Source organism: Lepidochelys kempii, chromosome 7 (genome assembly GCF_965140265.1).
Source record: "Lepidochelys kempii isolate rLepKem1 chromosome 7, rLepKem1.hap2, whole genome shotgun sequence".
Classification (NCBI taxonomy): domain Eukaryota; kingdom Metazoa; phylum Chordata; order Testudines; family Cheloniidae; genus Lepidochelys; species Lepidochelys kempii.
In genome coordinates, this window is record NC_133262.1 from 60,640,918 (window position 1) to 60,657,738 (window position 16,821).

At 47.9% G+C, this 16,821-nt stretch overlaps 1 protein-coding gene across 3 annotated transcripts in view; it reads left to right on the plus strand.

Annotated features, from left to right (window-relative positions):
• The first annotated feature begins 1,777 nt into the window (after positions 1–1,777).
• Positions 1,778–16,821, plus strand: part of PAOX (polyamine oxidase) — a 28,099-nt gene continuing 13,055 nt past the window's right edge. The window contains exons 1-2 of one of the 3 annotated variants that reach the window (XM_073353093.1): positions 1,778–1,875; positions 8,588–9,150. Coding sequence is in view for 1 of the 3 variants with exons in the window: in XM_073353091.1 (XP_073209192.1) it covers positions 16,738–16,741 (4 nt within the window). In the remaining 2 variants the exon portion in view is untranslated. Of the gene's footprint in view, positions 1,876–8,587; positions 9,151–16,722; positions 16,742–16,821 lie in introns of those variants that run through there. The other 2 variants (XM_073353094.1, XM_073353091.1) reach the window with 2 other exon arrangements.

Sequence of the window (16,821 nt, forward strand, 5' to 3'; positions counted from 1 at the left end):
TGATCTGGAGAGAGGACAAGGCTCTCCACAGCCCCGCTCAGCCTGGGCAGTCCTGCAGTGCTGGGCAGGACGTGCTTGGCTGATCACACTCCTGCTGTCCCTGAGCACAGGATGGGTGTGGCTGCCCTTGGGAGGCAGCTAAGGCTGGGGCCCATTGTCACTTGGCTGCGTGCCAAGGAGCAGTCAGGGCCATGGGAGTTGCAGCTGGTGTGGACAGGGTGACGCACTGCCCAGCACCACGGGCTGCCTGTGAGCTGGTGCTGGCTGCCAAGGTAACAGTGGGTAGGGCCCAGAGCTGTGAGGAAGGAACTGCCCATCCCAGGTGGCAGCCCGTAATCACAGGCCCCAACGAAACGTGGTCATGTCCCCCCTCTTCTGTGAGCAGCTCTGTAGTGCCCGGTGGGACAGTCGCCCATGTGAGGCCCCCTGCACGGAGACGTATGAACTGGGATGTGGGGCCAGCTGGGGCTGTTGATGGGAGCGTGTGTGGGGCTGGTGAGATGTCCCCGGCATGTGGAGGCTCCGAGGCTGTCTCTTGGCTGTGCCCCCTGCAGCGCGGTCTCGCTGACACACAGCCCAGCCTGGCTAGCGCTAGCTCACGCTGATGCTGGCAGGAAGTGTGGACACTGCCCTCTGCCAGCCGATGAGCCCGGCCAATGAGCCCAATGGTGCACATTTAGGCCGCGTGGTGGTTAGATTATTCTTTGTCCAATTAACTGTGATGTGTAGCGTTGTTATTATGGGTGCCACGTGTGCCTTAATGGGTGGTTGTTTTTTAAGTAAATGGGGGTAGGGTCTTTCCATGATTGGAGGACCATTTAACTGTAACACTGTTATGTTGCCCACTAAAATCGGTCTGTTCACCCATACTTTAATCGTGAGCACCTCTAATGGTCCTGGTGTGAATGGTGTGTGAACCAGGTTCACAAAAAGGATTAAAATCCACATTTGGCTCCATAGGGGTTGTTACCTTAATCATGCAGTTACAATCCTCATTGGTTATATTAACCCAGGCTTGTATTGTAGTTTGTGCGAAGGGCCCATACGAGGTATTGTTACGCATTGCTTTTTCGGTTAAACTATTGTAGCTCCCCCGTGCATGTGTTGTCCCTGAACCCCAAAAAGTGTATAAATATCCCCCAAAGCAACATCTTGCCCTTAGCAGGTTCCTGGCAGGACTCCCTTAGGATCAGGTCGTGTACGAGGAATCTTTACCGGGGTGCAACATGATTATTGGCAGGTATATACTCCTAGTTCATGTTTAATACCTATAATAATTAAACAGATTAAGAAAACAATTTTATCTGTGACACATGAACCCATCTGAGTTTGCTGTTGGTTTGTTTTTTTTTTAATACGGTGAGCTAAGACAGTCAATGATGGAATAAAGACCTCTCCACTTAAAATCCAGGGCATGAGCCTTTTCCCCTCGCTTTAAATACATTACCTGGTCACCAACTTTCCATAGCTCAGAGTCAGTGGCTTTTTGCTTATACAGTTTGTATTCTTTTCCTCAATGGCTTGGTTTACCCGTATGGAGTGGAAATCTATCAACTTCATGAAAAAACTCGTAAGTCTCTAAGGTGCCACAAATACTCCTTTTCTTCCTGTATTGTAAGGTAGTTTTGTTTTCTTGCAATTGTTTGAGCCACTGGAAGTAGTTATGCTGTTTCACAGTAGGTTATTCCTCAGAATCTCTAGTTAGGCATTCAGGATCAATTATTAACCACACTGACTGCCAAAACAAAATTTGTTATGACTGTATTTTTCTTTCCAGCCTGTCACCGCTGCAGAAGGCAGCCAGGATCAAGGGCAGCTTATCAGGCCAGTTTTTAACCGGTGTGGTCTACCACTTTTCTCAATGTCTCTTTAATGGTACGATTTTTTTTTTCACCTGTCCTGACGGTTGGGGTCAGTATGGGATATGAAACTTTTGTTTAATTCCCAGAGCATGCATTATTCTGGTAAAGATTTCCCCCACAAATGCAACCCCATTGTCTACATCTATAACCTTGGGGGTCCCCAAACCTGCAGACCAGTTCTGTATCCTTTTCAGCAGCTGCTTTCCACCCATTTCTTTGCCAGTCATACATCCAATTCTGTATTCCTTTCACAGAAAATCACTATCAGCATAGATATACACAGGTCCGGGGGGAGCCTTCATACTGTTTTAAAACTTGGTATATAGTGTGAAGTTCAGCATGCTGAGTTGATCCGCAGGCCAAATGTCCCTGAATAACCTCCTTTTCTAGGTTAATAGCAGCATTTTAATCCATCTCGTCCCTTCAGTTACCATTGAACTCCCATTAGTAAACCAATTGTTTTTCCTGGCCTACAGTATCCAATTCCTCAAGAGGTGGTGCTTACACTAAAGCAATCCCCTGTTTCAGAGTGATTTCTGGGCACTCATGTTTATTTCCTTTTTCAATTAAAACATGCGTCCGCATAACTGGTTTGGACATGGTTTCAGTAGTGACCTCTCTGTTAACTAGAATGAGGGTCCACTGGGTATTAGAAACCTTACCTTCCATCATTTTGCCTGATAAAATGTATTTAAGGGGAGTGTGTGTCCTTTGAATAGTAATGGGTGCTGTGCCTGTGAGTGGTTCAAAGGATTGTACTGCCCAGACAGCTGCTAGGCATTCGTGTTCACAGGGATTAAAATTTAATTCTGTGCCTTGCAGTTTCCTTGATTCATAGGCTACTGATACGTGTTTTCTTCCTTCATTATTTTGCAGTAGAGTAGCTGCTAGTACTGAGGTCATAAGCAGCCAGACAGATTACACTTTCCCGATGAGTCAAGGCCATTTGTTAAACTGGAGCTGTGACTGGTTTTTGCTTTAAAGTACTTAAGGTAGAATCCTGTGTTGGCCCCCATTCCCACTGAGTCTTTTTCTTTAACAGTTTTCATAAAGGAAGCATAATCTCAGCATACTTGTAAATTTGTGGCCACAGGAAATTGAATCCACCCAACAAGACTTGTAAGGAGAGTACATCTGTGGGGGCTGGCATTTCTAGCAGTGCCTTTTCGCTGATCTACTTGTCTGGCCTCTCTCCTGATTACTAGACCTGGGTACACTTAGCTGGGCTTGGAGGCTTGAAGTAGATTAAGATTTGCCAATTACAGATTTATTTATTTTAGTAACCAAAGTTTTTACATACTGTTTTTTCCCTTGTTAATTTTATTTTGTGCTTAAAATTCATGTTCATTTTTTCCCTAACGCTATATGCTTTTTAATATATAAACACACAAACAATACACAACAATGCTGGCAACAAGACAAACAAAATTTTTGTCGCGACAGTAGATCCATAGTATTCTGAGTTGCTCCTCAGATGGTACCATTTTTTTCTGAAGTTCTGAAAGACAAGAAAAACATTTTTCTACCTCCTTGTGGTAGGGGGATTATAGCTTAAAATACTTTTTTTTTTTTTTTTTTTTACAAATTTCCTTGCTGATTGCAGGCAAAACAGAGGAATTACCCCCATACTTTCCTGTGGTTTTGTTCTATCGGTAGACCATGTTTCAATGGCTTCTACCTTTTAAGGGGTTAGGGTGAATTATTCCACTGTGCAGTTATGAAGTGATATACCTCAGTTTTCCTTTTTATACAAAAAGAAAAGGAGTACTTGTGGCACCTTGGAGACTAACCAATTTATTTGAGCATGAGCTTTCGTGAGCTACAGCTTACTTCATTTGGATGAGCTATTACCAGCAGGATAGTGAGTTTGTGTGTGTGGTTTTTGGGAGGGGGGTGAGGGGGTGAGAGAACCTGGATTTGTGCAGGAAATGGCCCAACTTTATTATCATGCACATTGTGTAAAGACAGGTTTCAGAGTAACAGCCGTGTTAGTCTGTATTCGCAAAAAGAAAAGGAGTACTTGTGGCACCTTAGAGACTAACCAATTTATTAGAGTATAAGCTTTCGTGAGCTACAGCTCACTTCCTCAGATGCATATCGTGGAAACTGCAGCAGACTTTATATATACACAGAGAATATGAAACAATACCTCCTCCCACCCCACTGTCCTGCTGGTAATAGCTTATCTAAAGTGATCATCAGGTGGGCCATTTCCAGCACAAATCCAGGTTTTCTCACCCTCCACCCCCCCACACAAATTCACTCTCCTGCTGGTGATAGCCCATCCAAAGTGACAACTCTTTACACAATGTGCATGACAATCAAGTTGGGCTATTTCCTGCACAAATCCAGGTTTTCTCACATCCCTCCCACCCCCATACACACACAAATTCACTCTCCTGCTGGTAATAGCTCATCCAAACTGACCACTCTTCAAGTTTAAATCCAAGTTAAACCAGAACATCTGGGAGGGAGGGTAGGAAAAAACAAGAGGAAACAGGCTACCTTGCATAATGACTTAGCCACTCCCAGTCTCTATTTAAGCCTAAATTAATAGTATCCAATTTGCAAATGAATTCCAATTCAGCAGTTTCTCGCTGGAGTCTGGATTTGAAGTTTTTTTGTTTTAAGATAGCGACCTTCATGTCTGTGATTGCGTGACCAGAGAGATTGAAGTGTTCTCCGACTGGTTTATGAATGTTATAATTCTTGACATCTGATTTGTGTCCATTTATTCTTTTACGTAGAGACTGTCCAGTTTGACCAATGTATATGGCAGAGGGGCATTGCTGGCACATGATGGCATATATCACATTGGTGGATGTGCAGGTGAACGAGCCTCTGATAGTGTGGCTGATGTTATTAGGCCCTGTGATGGTGTCCCCTGAATAGATATGTGGGCACAATTGGCAACGGGCTTTGTTGCAAGGATAAGTTCCTGGGTTAGTGGTTCTGTTGTGTGGTATGTGGTTGTTGGTGAGTATTTGCTTCAGGTTGCGGGGCTGTCTGTAGGCAAGGACTGGCCTGTCTCCCAAGATTTGTGAGAGTGTTGGGTCATCCTTTAGGATAGGTTGTAGATCCTTAATAATGCGTTGGAGGGGTTTTAGTTGGGGGCTGAAGGTGACGGCTAGCGGCGTTCTGTTATTTTCTTTGTTAGGCCTGTCCTGTAGTAGGTAACTTCTGGGAACTCTTCTGGCTCTATCAATCTGTTTCTTTACTTCTGCAGGTGGGTATTGTAGTTGGATTTAAACTTGAAGAGTGGTCAGTTTGGATGAGCTATTACCAGCAGGAGAGTGAATTTGTGTGTGTATGGGGGTGGGGGGGATGTGAGAAAACCTGGATTTGTGCAGGAAATAGCCCAACTTGATTACACAATGTGCATGACAAAGAGTTGTCACTTTGGATGGGCTATCACCAGCAGGAGAGTGAATTTGTGTTGGGGGGTGGAGGGTGAGAAAACCTGGATTTGTGCTGGAAATGGCCCACCTGATGATCACTTTAGATAAGCTATTACCAGCAGGACAGTGGGGTGGGAGGAGGTATTTTTTCATATTCTCTGTGCATAAATAAAGTCTGCTGCAGTTTCCACGGCATGCATCCGATGAAGTGAGCTGTAGCTCACGAAAGCTCATGCTCAAATAAATTGGTTAGTCTCTAAGGTGCCACAAGTACTCCCTTTCTTTTTGCGAATACAGACTAACACGGCTGTTATTCTGAAACCTTTTTATACAGCAGACCAGGTTTGTAATAGTTTTTCTGCTGTGCTAAGCTTTAAGTTTATTTACACGTAATAGCTGAGAAGCATTATCACTATATGCCTTTTTTTGGTGCTCAGAGTTTATGTATTTTTATTAAAGTGACAATGACAGTCTGATTACTTAGAGCCACCTTAAGGCTCAGTGTTTCTAATCTTGATTCTTTGTGCACCTTACCCCTGCTGTTGCTCCAGAGGGCACTCACTATCTTTTTCCCTTTTTTTTTTTTTTAATTTTTACTGCAGCTCTTGGCTGTCCCTTATTACAATCATGACTTTGGTCCTTATTTAAAAACATATTAAAAACTTCATAAAGCATTCAGTGGAAAATACAGTGGGGAGATTTATATACACACAGAACATGAAACAATGGGCGTTACCATACACACTGTAAGGAGAGTGATCAGGTAAGGTGAGCTATTACCAGCAGGAGAGCGAGGGGGGAGGGGGGGCACCTTTTGTAGTGATAATCAAGGTGGGCCATTTCCAACACAAATCCAGAATACAGACTAACACGGCTGTTACTCTGAAACCAGCACAAATCCAGGTTTTCTGTCCCCCCACCCCACTCTCCTGCTGGTAATAGCTTATGTAATAAGATAAGGGTGTGCCTTGCACCTGGAAAAGAATAGGAGTACTTGTGGCACCTTAGAGACTAACCAATTTATTTGAGCATAAGCTTTCGCTGTAGCTCACGAAAGCTTATGCTCAAATAAATTGGTTAGTCTCTAAGGTGCCACAAGTCCTCCTGTTCTTTTTGCGAATACAGACTAACACGGATGTTACTCTGAAACCTGGAAAAGAATGTGAACCAGTCACTCCTCGATCTGCACAAGCTGGCAACTGACAAGAATGACCCTCATTTGTGTGAGTTCATTGAAGATAAGGCACACCCTTATCTTATTAGATAAGCTATTACCAGCAGGAGAGTGGGGTAGGGGAGAGAAAACCTTTTGAAGTGATAAACATCCATTTTTTCATGGTCTGTGTGTATAAAAACATCCTTACTGCATTTTCCACTTTTATGCATCCAATGAAGTGAGCTGTAGCTCACAAAAGCTTATGCTCAAATAAACTGGTTAGTCTCTAAGGTGCCACAAGTACTCCTTTTCTTTTTGCAAATACAGACTAACACGGCTGCTACTCTGAAACGTGTGAGGAACAGTAAGGGGGGAGAGGGGAATAAAGATGGGGAAATAGTTTTACTTTGTGTAATGACACATCAACTCCCAGTCTTTATTCAAGCCTAATGTAATGGTGTCCAATTTGCAAATTAATTCCAATTCAGCAGTCTCTCCTTGGAGTCTGTTTTTGAAGGTTTTTTTGTTGAAGAATTGCCACTTTTAGGTCTGTAATCGAGAGACCAAAGAGATTGAAGTGTTCTCCTACTGGTTTTTGAATGTTATAATTCTTGACATCCGATTTGTGTCCATTTATTCTTTTACGTAGAGACTGTCCAGTCTGGCCAATGTATAAAGCATTGTGGTACCTTAAGGGTTAAATGCTAAATACCAAAGCCAAACGCTAATTATTTGTGTCTGGCAAAAAGTGTCTGTCAGTTTTGCCACTTTGAATGAAAGATTCAAATGGATTTTTAGTGGCATTATTTAAAAACAAAACAAAACCAATTCATGTTAAACTACAAAATAGGGTTTTACAAACCAGGAGTGTTTGTTTAGGTTCTTAATTTTTTTTAACATTCACTGCACGGCTTTAATTATTTTACACAGCTGTACATAGATTACATTCCCTTTTATACATTTGGGCTCAGTTAAATTCCAGTAGAAAACCCTTATGTTCTTTAAGAAATTTGATTAAATTGTTCATAGTCAACTGATTTAAATCAGATTGTTTCTTTGCCTCTAACATTTTTAGAACATTCAACTGTTTAATTCCCTCCAGCCTCTGCAGAGTTAACTTTTTTCCCCCTTAAATCACTTACTTATCTTGCAAAATGACACCTTCCTCAGCTCAGATGTCACCATTTCAAGTATTGTCCCAGAGATTTGAATTGTGTTGTGTCTCCAGCATTCTTAACAGACTCATTAACACTCACTGGTGTTGTCTTTGGTCAATGGAGACTCAGAGTTCAGAGGTGCTTTCACATGAGTTCACCTCCCAGGTGGGGCGCAAGAAGGCACCTTGGTCGTTCCTCCAGCTACTCACTGTTCACTCTGGCCACTGTTGTTTGTTGTGCCACTGTTCACTCCATCACTCTGTTGCCCATGGCCCTGCACCATCACCTTCTGCTGCCACCTGCCAGTGTAACCTCTGCAAGTTGGTCTCTTGAGGTTCCACCCAGCTCTCAGTGATTTCAGCTGAGCTCTCAGTGCGGAAACCTCACTGCTCATGCAGATTTGGCTGTCTCTTCCACAGAAACACTGTCCCTCAGCACGTCTAAGCAGGAAGACCTGATTATCAGTGATTTCAGCTGTAGTGGTCACTTAACAAAACAAAAGACTATCTATGGAGCCTAATCAGCTCTGTCTTTAAACAGTGGAGAGGGGCAGGACAAATAGGCAGACCATTAAGCAATCACTCAGGCAGACCATTAAGCAAAACACCTGTCCCCACCCTCTCTCTTGGTGCCCTCAATCAGCACAGGCTAAGTACAGTTCTACTACCCTTTACTCATAGCACTGGTCTACACTATGTGGTTAGGTCGAATGTAGCTGCGTTAGGTCGATTTTAAAATGAATGCATCTACACGACCAACCCCGTTCCATCGACCTAAAGGGCTCTTAAAATTGACTTCTGTACTCCTCCATGGCAAGGAGAGTAGCACTAAAATTGACCTTGCTGGGTCGAATTTGGGATAGTGCAGACACAATTCAATGGTATTGGCCTCCGGGAGCTATCCCAGATTGCTCCAATGTGACCGCTCTGGACAGCACTTTCAATTCTGATGCACTAGCCAGGTACACAGGAAAAGCCCCGGAGAAATTTTGAATTTTGTTTCCTGTTTGGTCAGCGTGGCGAGCTCAGCAGCACAGATGACCATGCTGAATTGCAGAATCGCAAACGAGCTCCAGCATGGTCCGAAAGGGAGACACTGGATCTGATTGCTGTATGGGGAGAAGAATCTGTGCAGGCCAAACTCTGATCAAAAAGAAGAAATGCTAATATATATGCCAAAATCACACAGGGCATGGTGGAGAGAGGCTACAACAGGGACACACAGCAGTGCCGCATGAAAGTCAAGGAGCTCAGGCAAGCCTACCAAAAGATAAAGGAGGCAAATGGTCACTCTGAGTCAGAGCCCCATACATGCTGCTTCTATGATCAGCTGCATGGCATTCTGGGGGGAGGACCCTGCCACTACCCCACCACTGTCCATGGACACCTGCAAGCGGGGAGTCTCACGCAACTGGGAGGAGGATTTTGTGGATGAGGAAGAGGAGGAGGAGGAGGAGTATGCGTAGCAGGCAATCAGTGAATCCATTCTCCTCAGCAGCCAGGACGTTTTCATCACCCTGGAGCCAATACCCTCCCAAGGCGGGATCACCGACCCTGAAGCCAGAGAAGGCAGCTCTGGTGAGTGCACATTTGTAACTACAGTACAGGGTTTTAAAGCAATAGTGTTTAATGTTTGATTTGCCCTGAAGAATTGGGATGCATTCGTGGCCAGTACAGCTACTGGAAATGTCTGTTAACATGTCTGGGAATGGAGCGGGAATCCTCCAGGGACATCTCCATGAAGATCTCCTGGAGGTACTATGAAAGTCTTTGCAGAAGGTTTCTGGTGAGGGTTGCCTTATTTCATCCTTTACCACGCCAAGCCAGTAGCAAGTAGTCTGGAATCATTGCAGCACAAAGCATGTCAGCGAATGGTCCTGGGTTTTGGTCACATTCAAGCAACATTCGGTCTGTATCTTTCTGTGTTACCCTCAAGAGAGTGATATCATTCATGGTCACCTGGTTGAAATAAGGGAATTTTTGTAAGGGAACAGTAAAAGGACCCCGTTCATGCTGGGTTGTTTGTGCTTGGCTAAAAGGGATCATCCCGGAGAATAGCCACGTGGCAGGGGGAGGGATGAAGGGATCATCCCAGAGAATAGCCACATGTTGGGGTAGGGGGAGGTGTGTGCTGCACATCCACTTGAAAACCACAGCCCCTCCTTTTAAATGTGAAACCCAACCGGCATTGCTTACTATGGGAAAGATGGCGCTGCAGTTTGAAACCATTCCCACATGTTATGAAAGCGTAAGAAGCCAACCCCATGTACCAAAAGGCTTACCATAATCCAACTAATGCCTAAAACTAAGGTTTTCTGGGTTCCTGGGGCAGGTGATGGGGTTGGAAGGGGAGGGTCTGCATGCTCCCGGGCAGGGGTCTGGGTGGACCACCTTAGCAATGCCAGGGCCCTTTGGGAAGAACAGACACTTGCCCTCTCCCTCTGAAGGATGGGCCCTTAGTGGAAGAGCAGCTCAGTCCTGGGCCCTGGCTGCTTTGCGCTGCTGGGCTGCCCTGACAAGGCAGCTCTGGACTGCCCTGTCACAGGGGTGCCAGGGAGCACAGGGCTCAGCAAGGGGGCCTGTGATGGGTGGGGCAGCAGGTGGCAGGGCAGGACAAGGTCACAGAACGGCATAACTGAGAGCAGCCTTGAGGGTGAGGCTGCTCTCAGTTATGCTGGGCTAGTTTCGCCTTGCAGCGGGCCCAGGATCAGGGAGCAGAAGGGAGGCACGGAGTCAGCTATAGAGTGATCCCGAGAGTCTAAGAGGAGGGGCTGGTGTCATGCAGGTGGAGGAGGCTGGCTCCCCTCAGACATGCATGGCCCCTGTGCTGACAGTTGGGCTCCCCCCGGGCCTTGCCCACCAGATGAGGCTGCTGGTGCAGGGAGCACATGCTGGCTGGAGACGTGCAAGGGTCCAACCTAGGGGGGCCTTGGCTGCCCCCATCCCTGCTATCCCCCACAGGGCTGGGCCTCAGGCGGAGGCCACAGCTGCACAGGCGAGCAATCCCCAGGGACAGCAGCAGCGCTGGCCAGGTGCAGTCAGACGCGCTGGGCACCAGGCCATGGCTCTCCCCCGCCGTACTCCTGCTGCAGCCAGTGGAGAGTCCAGGCCGCTGGACCACTCCCCGCACAGAAACAGGCCTTGCCCGTCACCGCTAGGTTCCCACGAGGAGCTGAGCTAGGCAGACGGATTACACATGACGTCTTCACCTGCCGCCAAGTCCCAGGAGGGGTTTAGTGGCTTCATGGGAGAGATCTTTGCTCTGGAGGGAACAAATGCAGAAGTCATGATTGTTCCATTGTGTCATGAACAGGCAGAGCCGCAGGAAGGATCCAACTGCCAAGGGAGGACAGGTCCCTGTTGTACCAATAAAATAAAAACCAGCAGGATCTTATTAAAGGGAAAAAGGCAAAATACCACATTTATTGTGAATACAGAAAGAATCATAGTAAGCAGTTAGTTATGGCTATAACATTCCATTCAATCTCATATTTATTCACACATTCATTCATACAAACACACACACACACACATACACACCCACACACACACGTTCTGCAAGGTTGTTATCATAGTTACCAGCCTTAGAGTTGCTCATGCCAAGCCACTGGCCAGGTGGCCTGGACATGAGGAGGGAGCAGGGCCTTGTCAGATGCTCATCTGATGCTCCTGGAAGTTGGTTTGCAGAATCAGACCCCAAAGTTCTCACTTTTTAGAGTCTATTTTTATAGGAATTTCTTCCTATGCCAGTCTATGGGAATTGCTTCATCATGCTGTTGCTGAATCAATCAGCAGATAGCACATTCCTGACGGCTCCAAGATGTTATCTTGTTCTTTGGTTCTCCCATTCTTGAGGCTGTTGGGTGGATTCCAGTCTGCCCTCCGGGGGTGGGGGGGGAGTCCTCTGGTTATTTCCACTTGACGCCTTCTTCAGCCGATGGACACTGGATTCTTAGGCTGGCACCTCCCTGATCATTCAGTTATTTTTATCCACACCAAGCATCCATCCACATACATCCTCTATCTCTATTTTAATCACAATTGTTAATACAACAAAAGGGCGGGGAGTCTCTGGGTGCTGTTTCTGTTGTTAGAGTATTGCTTTGAGTCTCTCTCTCTGTGAATTGCTTTGAGAACAGACTCTGTCTTAGAATGCACTAACACAATTAGCAGCTTGCAAGTTTCACACACAGAGGGAGAGAAACAGTACCAAAAACCAAGAGACCTCTTAATTAGTAATACCCTGGAATTTAAACTCTGGGGAATCAAACTCATTTGTGATTTTAATACAGAACTTCTTTAATATGATCCAACATCCCCTGACAAGAAAGCTGCAGCCTGTCCCCTTTAGTTACAGAGAAAAGCTGAGCTCTGTTTAAACGCACTAACAGGTCTGCCTGTGCTGCCCAGGGACACAAGTGCCAGCTCAGTGGCACACGTGGGGAACACGCATGCATGCTGATCCAGATAGACATACGCACATACACGGCAAGGGATAGGTGTGCAAACCACACCGAGGGAGCACACACTCACACGTACACAGAGAGTACATGCATATACACACATGCGCACACACACAGAGTACACATGCGTATACACGCACATAGGAGCACCGCACGCACACACACACAGAGTACTGCATGCTCACGCACACACACAGCGGAGTACCACACACACGTGTGCGCGCACACACACACAGAATCATAGAATCATAGAATATCAGGGTTGGAAGGGACCCCAGAAGGTCATCTAGTCCAACCCCCTGCTCGAAGCAGGACCAATTCCCAGTGAAATCATCCCAGCCAGGGCTTTGTCAAGCCTGACCTGAAAAACCTCTAAGGAAGGAGATTCCACCACCTCCCTAGGTAACGCATTCCAGTGTTTCACCACCCTCTTAGTGAAAAAGTTTTTCCTAATATCCAATCTAAACCTCCCCCACTGCAACTTGAGACCATTACTCCTTGTTCTGTCATCTGCTACCATTGAGAACAGTCTAGAGCCATCCTCTCTGGAACCCCCTTTCAGGTAGTTGAAAGCAGCTATCAAATCCCCCCTCATTCTTCTCTTCCGCAGACTAAACAATCCCAGCTCCCTCAGCCTCTCCTCATAAGTCATGTGTTCTAGACCCCTAATCGTTTTTGTTGCCCTTCGCTGGACTCTCTCCAATTTATCCACATCCTTCTTGTAGTGCGGGGCCCAAAACTGGACACAGTACTCCAGATGAGGCCTCACCAATGTCGAATAGAGGGGAACGATCACGTCCCTCGAGCTGCTCGCTATGCCCCTACTTATACATCCCAAAATGCCATTGGCCTTCTTGGCAACAAGGGCACACTGCTGACTCATATCCAGCTTCTCGTCCACAGAGGGAGTACACATGCATACAGACAGACACAGAGGGAGTACACCTGTACACACACACGCAGAGGATTACCGGGCACACACACACACATGCACACGCAGAAGAGTAAGCCCCATGCACACGCACCCCCCCCCCCCCACAGAGTACTGCACAAATGCACACACACAGAGAGAGGAATACCACACGAGTACACACACACACAGGAGTACCACACATGCGTGCACACACACACACACACACACACACACAGAGGAGTGCCGCACATGTACATGTGGGAACTAGGAGTGCGGGGGGTGCTACAGTACCCCCAGGTTTTACGGGGGACTCTCCTTCTGGCCCCCAATGCAGGGTCCTGGCTGTTGGCCCCGTACCTGGGGCTCCGCTCCCGGCCCCATGCCCGGGATCCCAGCTGCTGCCCCACGCCCCCGAGATCCCAGCTGCTGGCCCCGCCTCCACCCCCAGACTTGGCCCCCTTACCCCTGTCCAGGACCCGCCCTCCCCTAGACACGGCCCTTCTCCAGGGGGTGGGGGGTAGGGAGAGCGGACAGAGGTAAGAAGGCTGGCTTTCAGCACCCCCATTAGTAAAAGTGTTCCAACGCCACTGTTTGAAACGTAACCCTGCCCTCCCCCTGGCCCGGGGCTCCCAGCTGCTGCTACAACAGCCCTAGCCCCGGGCCTTTAAAGTTAAAGGGGCCTGGGGATTTAAAGGCTCCGCCTCTTCCAGTAGAGGCCACGCCTCTTCCGGTTGAGGCCCTTCCCCCTCCTCAGGACTCCCTAGTACTGTTAAATCCTTTAAGTTACTTTCACCCCTGCCTTAGCCATCTCTTTTCCAAGCTGAAAAGTCCCAGTCTCGTCATACGGAAGCCGTTCCATCCCCCTAATAATTTTTGTTGCCCTTTTCTGAACCTTTTCCCATTCCAATATATCTTTTTTGAGATGGGACGTCCACATCTGCACGCAGTATTCAAGGTGTGGGCGTACCATGGATTTATATAGAGGCAACATGATATTTTCTGTCCTATTACCTACCCCTTTCTTAATTAGTCCCAGCATTGTGTTTGCTTTTTTGACTGCTGCTGCACGTTGAGCAGACATTTTCAGAGAACTATCCACAATGACTCCAAGATCTCTTTCTTGAGTGGTAACAGCTAATTTAGACCCCATCATTTTATATGTATAGTTGGGATTATGTTTTTCAATGTGCATTACTTTGGATTTATCAACATTAAATTTCATCTGCCATTTTGTTGCCCAGTCGCCCAGTTTTGAGAGATCCTTTTGTAGCTCTTCACAGACTGCCGGGTCTTAACTATCTTTAGTAATTTTGTATCATCTGCAAATTTTGCCACCTCACTGTTTACCCCTTTTTCCAGATCATTTATGAATATGTCGAATAGGACTGGTCCCAGAACAGACCCCTGAGAGACACAACTATTTACCGCTCTCCATTCTGCAAACTGACCATTTATACCTATCCATTGTTTCCTATCTTTTAACCAGTTACCAATCCATAAGATCACCTTCCCTCTTATCCCATGGCAGCTTACTTTGCGTAAGAGCCTCTGGTGAGGGACCTTGTGAAAGGTTTTACTGAAAATCTAAGTACATTATGTCCACTGGATCCCCTTGGTCCACATGCTTGTTGACCCCCTCAAAGAATTCTAGTAAATTGGTAAGGCATGATTTCCCTTTATTAACACCATGTTGACTCTTCCTCAACAAATTATGTTCATCTATACGTCTGACAATATTGTTTTTTATTATAGTTTCAGCCAATTTGTCCGGTACTGAAGTCAGGCTTACAGGCCTGTAATTGCCGGGATCACCTCTGGACAGGGCTGGATAAACTTTTTGTGGGCTCAGCGCCAAACATATTTGTGGGCCTTCATGGGGCAAGGTGCAGGGGGGCGGGATGGTCAGTCTCCAGAGTGAGGGCAGGCTGTGGGCAATGAGGCATGGCACGGCAGGAGCTGCCCCGCTCTGCACAGCCCAGCAGGAGGGCACTGTTTACGAACCTGTAGCTGCCAGACGCACACTGGCCTGCCCAGCCCTGTGCTGCCAGCATCCCCCATCCCCTTCAGGGAGGGCCCGCACCACACTGGCCCCTTGCCCAGTGCCCCACCCTTATGCCCAGCGCCCCCTCGCCCAGAGACCTCCACCACAGATCTCTATGCCCAGCCCCCACCCCATCCCACACCCCTTCCCGCTGGCCTCCCGCCACAACTGCACAGCACCCTGCACACCACACCGCCCGCCCATTGCCCCCCACCCATAGACCTGCCCACCACCTTCCTCACAGTCCCATCATCACAGCTGCACAGTACCCCATATTCCTGAGGGAATTCTGCACCAAAAATTAAAATTCTGCCCACAGTATTTTAAAATTCTGCAAATTTTATTTGTCAATAAATAGATGTGGAGGCTCCAACATGGAAGTGGGGAGCACAGGCCACTGGCTGCATGGAGGTGGGAGATTACCCTGCAACCTCCCCCCACCCCACCCTGGGACAGGGATTCGGCAGTGAGGCTGCACCTGACCCTGACAGTGCAAGGGCCAGGCCTGCCCCAGAAACACCCTGGGGCCCTGCCCCCCGTGCCAGGCGCACCAGGTGTGGGTGAGCAGGCTCAGCCCGGCAGCAGGATCCAAGTGTGGAGGGACTTAGTGTGGGGGGATCCAGGTGGGGGTAAGAGAGTTCTCTGTGGGGCAGTCTGGGTGCGGGTGGCTCAGTGGGGGATCTGGATGCACAGAAGCTCATTGCGGGGTTCCAGGTGCAGGGGCAATGGGACTCTGTAGGGGATCCAGGTGAAGCTGTTTGGGACTCAGTGGCAGGGTCTAGGTGCAGGGGAGGTGGGGCTCATTTGGGTGGGGGTCCAGGTGCAGGTGGTTGGGGCTCAGTGGGGAGGGTATCTGGGGAGGCTCATTGGGGTGGTACAGATGCCGTGGAGGTGGGGCTGGTCAGGGTGAGGGTTCGATAGGCCTGCTTAACAGAGGAGCCCCAGCTTTTGCCAAGGGGATGCCGCATGCTGGGCTCCCGCTTCCCTCATTCTCTTCTCTTCCCCATCCCTTCCCTTCCCCACCATTCCATCTCACCCCCTTCCTTCCCCCCGCCTCTTCCCCCGCTTCCCTCATCCCTTTCTCTTCCCCATCCCACGCCCCCTCCCCACCGCTCCATCTCCTCCCCAGGCTGGGGCAGAACGGAGTGGGAAGAGATGGGGTGGGGCGGAGTAGGGGTGGGGGCAGCTTTTCTGGCACGCTTAGCCAGCTGGGGGATCAGGCTGGCCGGGGCCCCTTCTGACTCTGGGCCCAGTCCCATAGTGCCAGTGGCACTATGGTAAACCCGGTACTGCCTCTGGAGCCCTTTTTAAAAATTGGCATCACATCAGCTATCCTCCAGTCATCTGACACACAAGCTGATTTAAACAATAGGTTACAGACTTCCGTTAGGTTTCAGAGTAGCAGCCCTGTTAGTCTGTATTCGCAAAAAGAAAAGGAGGACTTGTGGCACCTTAGAGACTAACCAATTTATCTGAGCATAAGCTTTCCTGAGCTACAGCTTATGCTCAAATAAATTGGTTCGTCTCTCAAATAAATTGGTTAGTCTCTAAGGCGCCACAGGTCCTCCTTTTCTTTTTGAGACTTCCGTTAGTGGCTCTGCAATTTCACATTTGAGTGTCTTCAGAACTCTTGGGTGACTGCAATCTGGCCCTGGTGACTTATTGCTCTTTAACTGTTTGCGCATTGCAGAGCCCGGGCCCACTCTGGGCAGGCACGCACTCTGTGCTCTCCCTTAGACGGACATGACATGGGTTGGTCTGAGCTAAAGTCTGGTCCCACTAAAGGGCTGTGGCTGCTGCTGTGTGTGGAATCACACGCCCTGGGGAGCAGG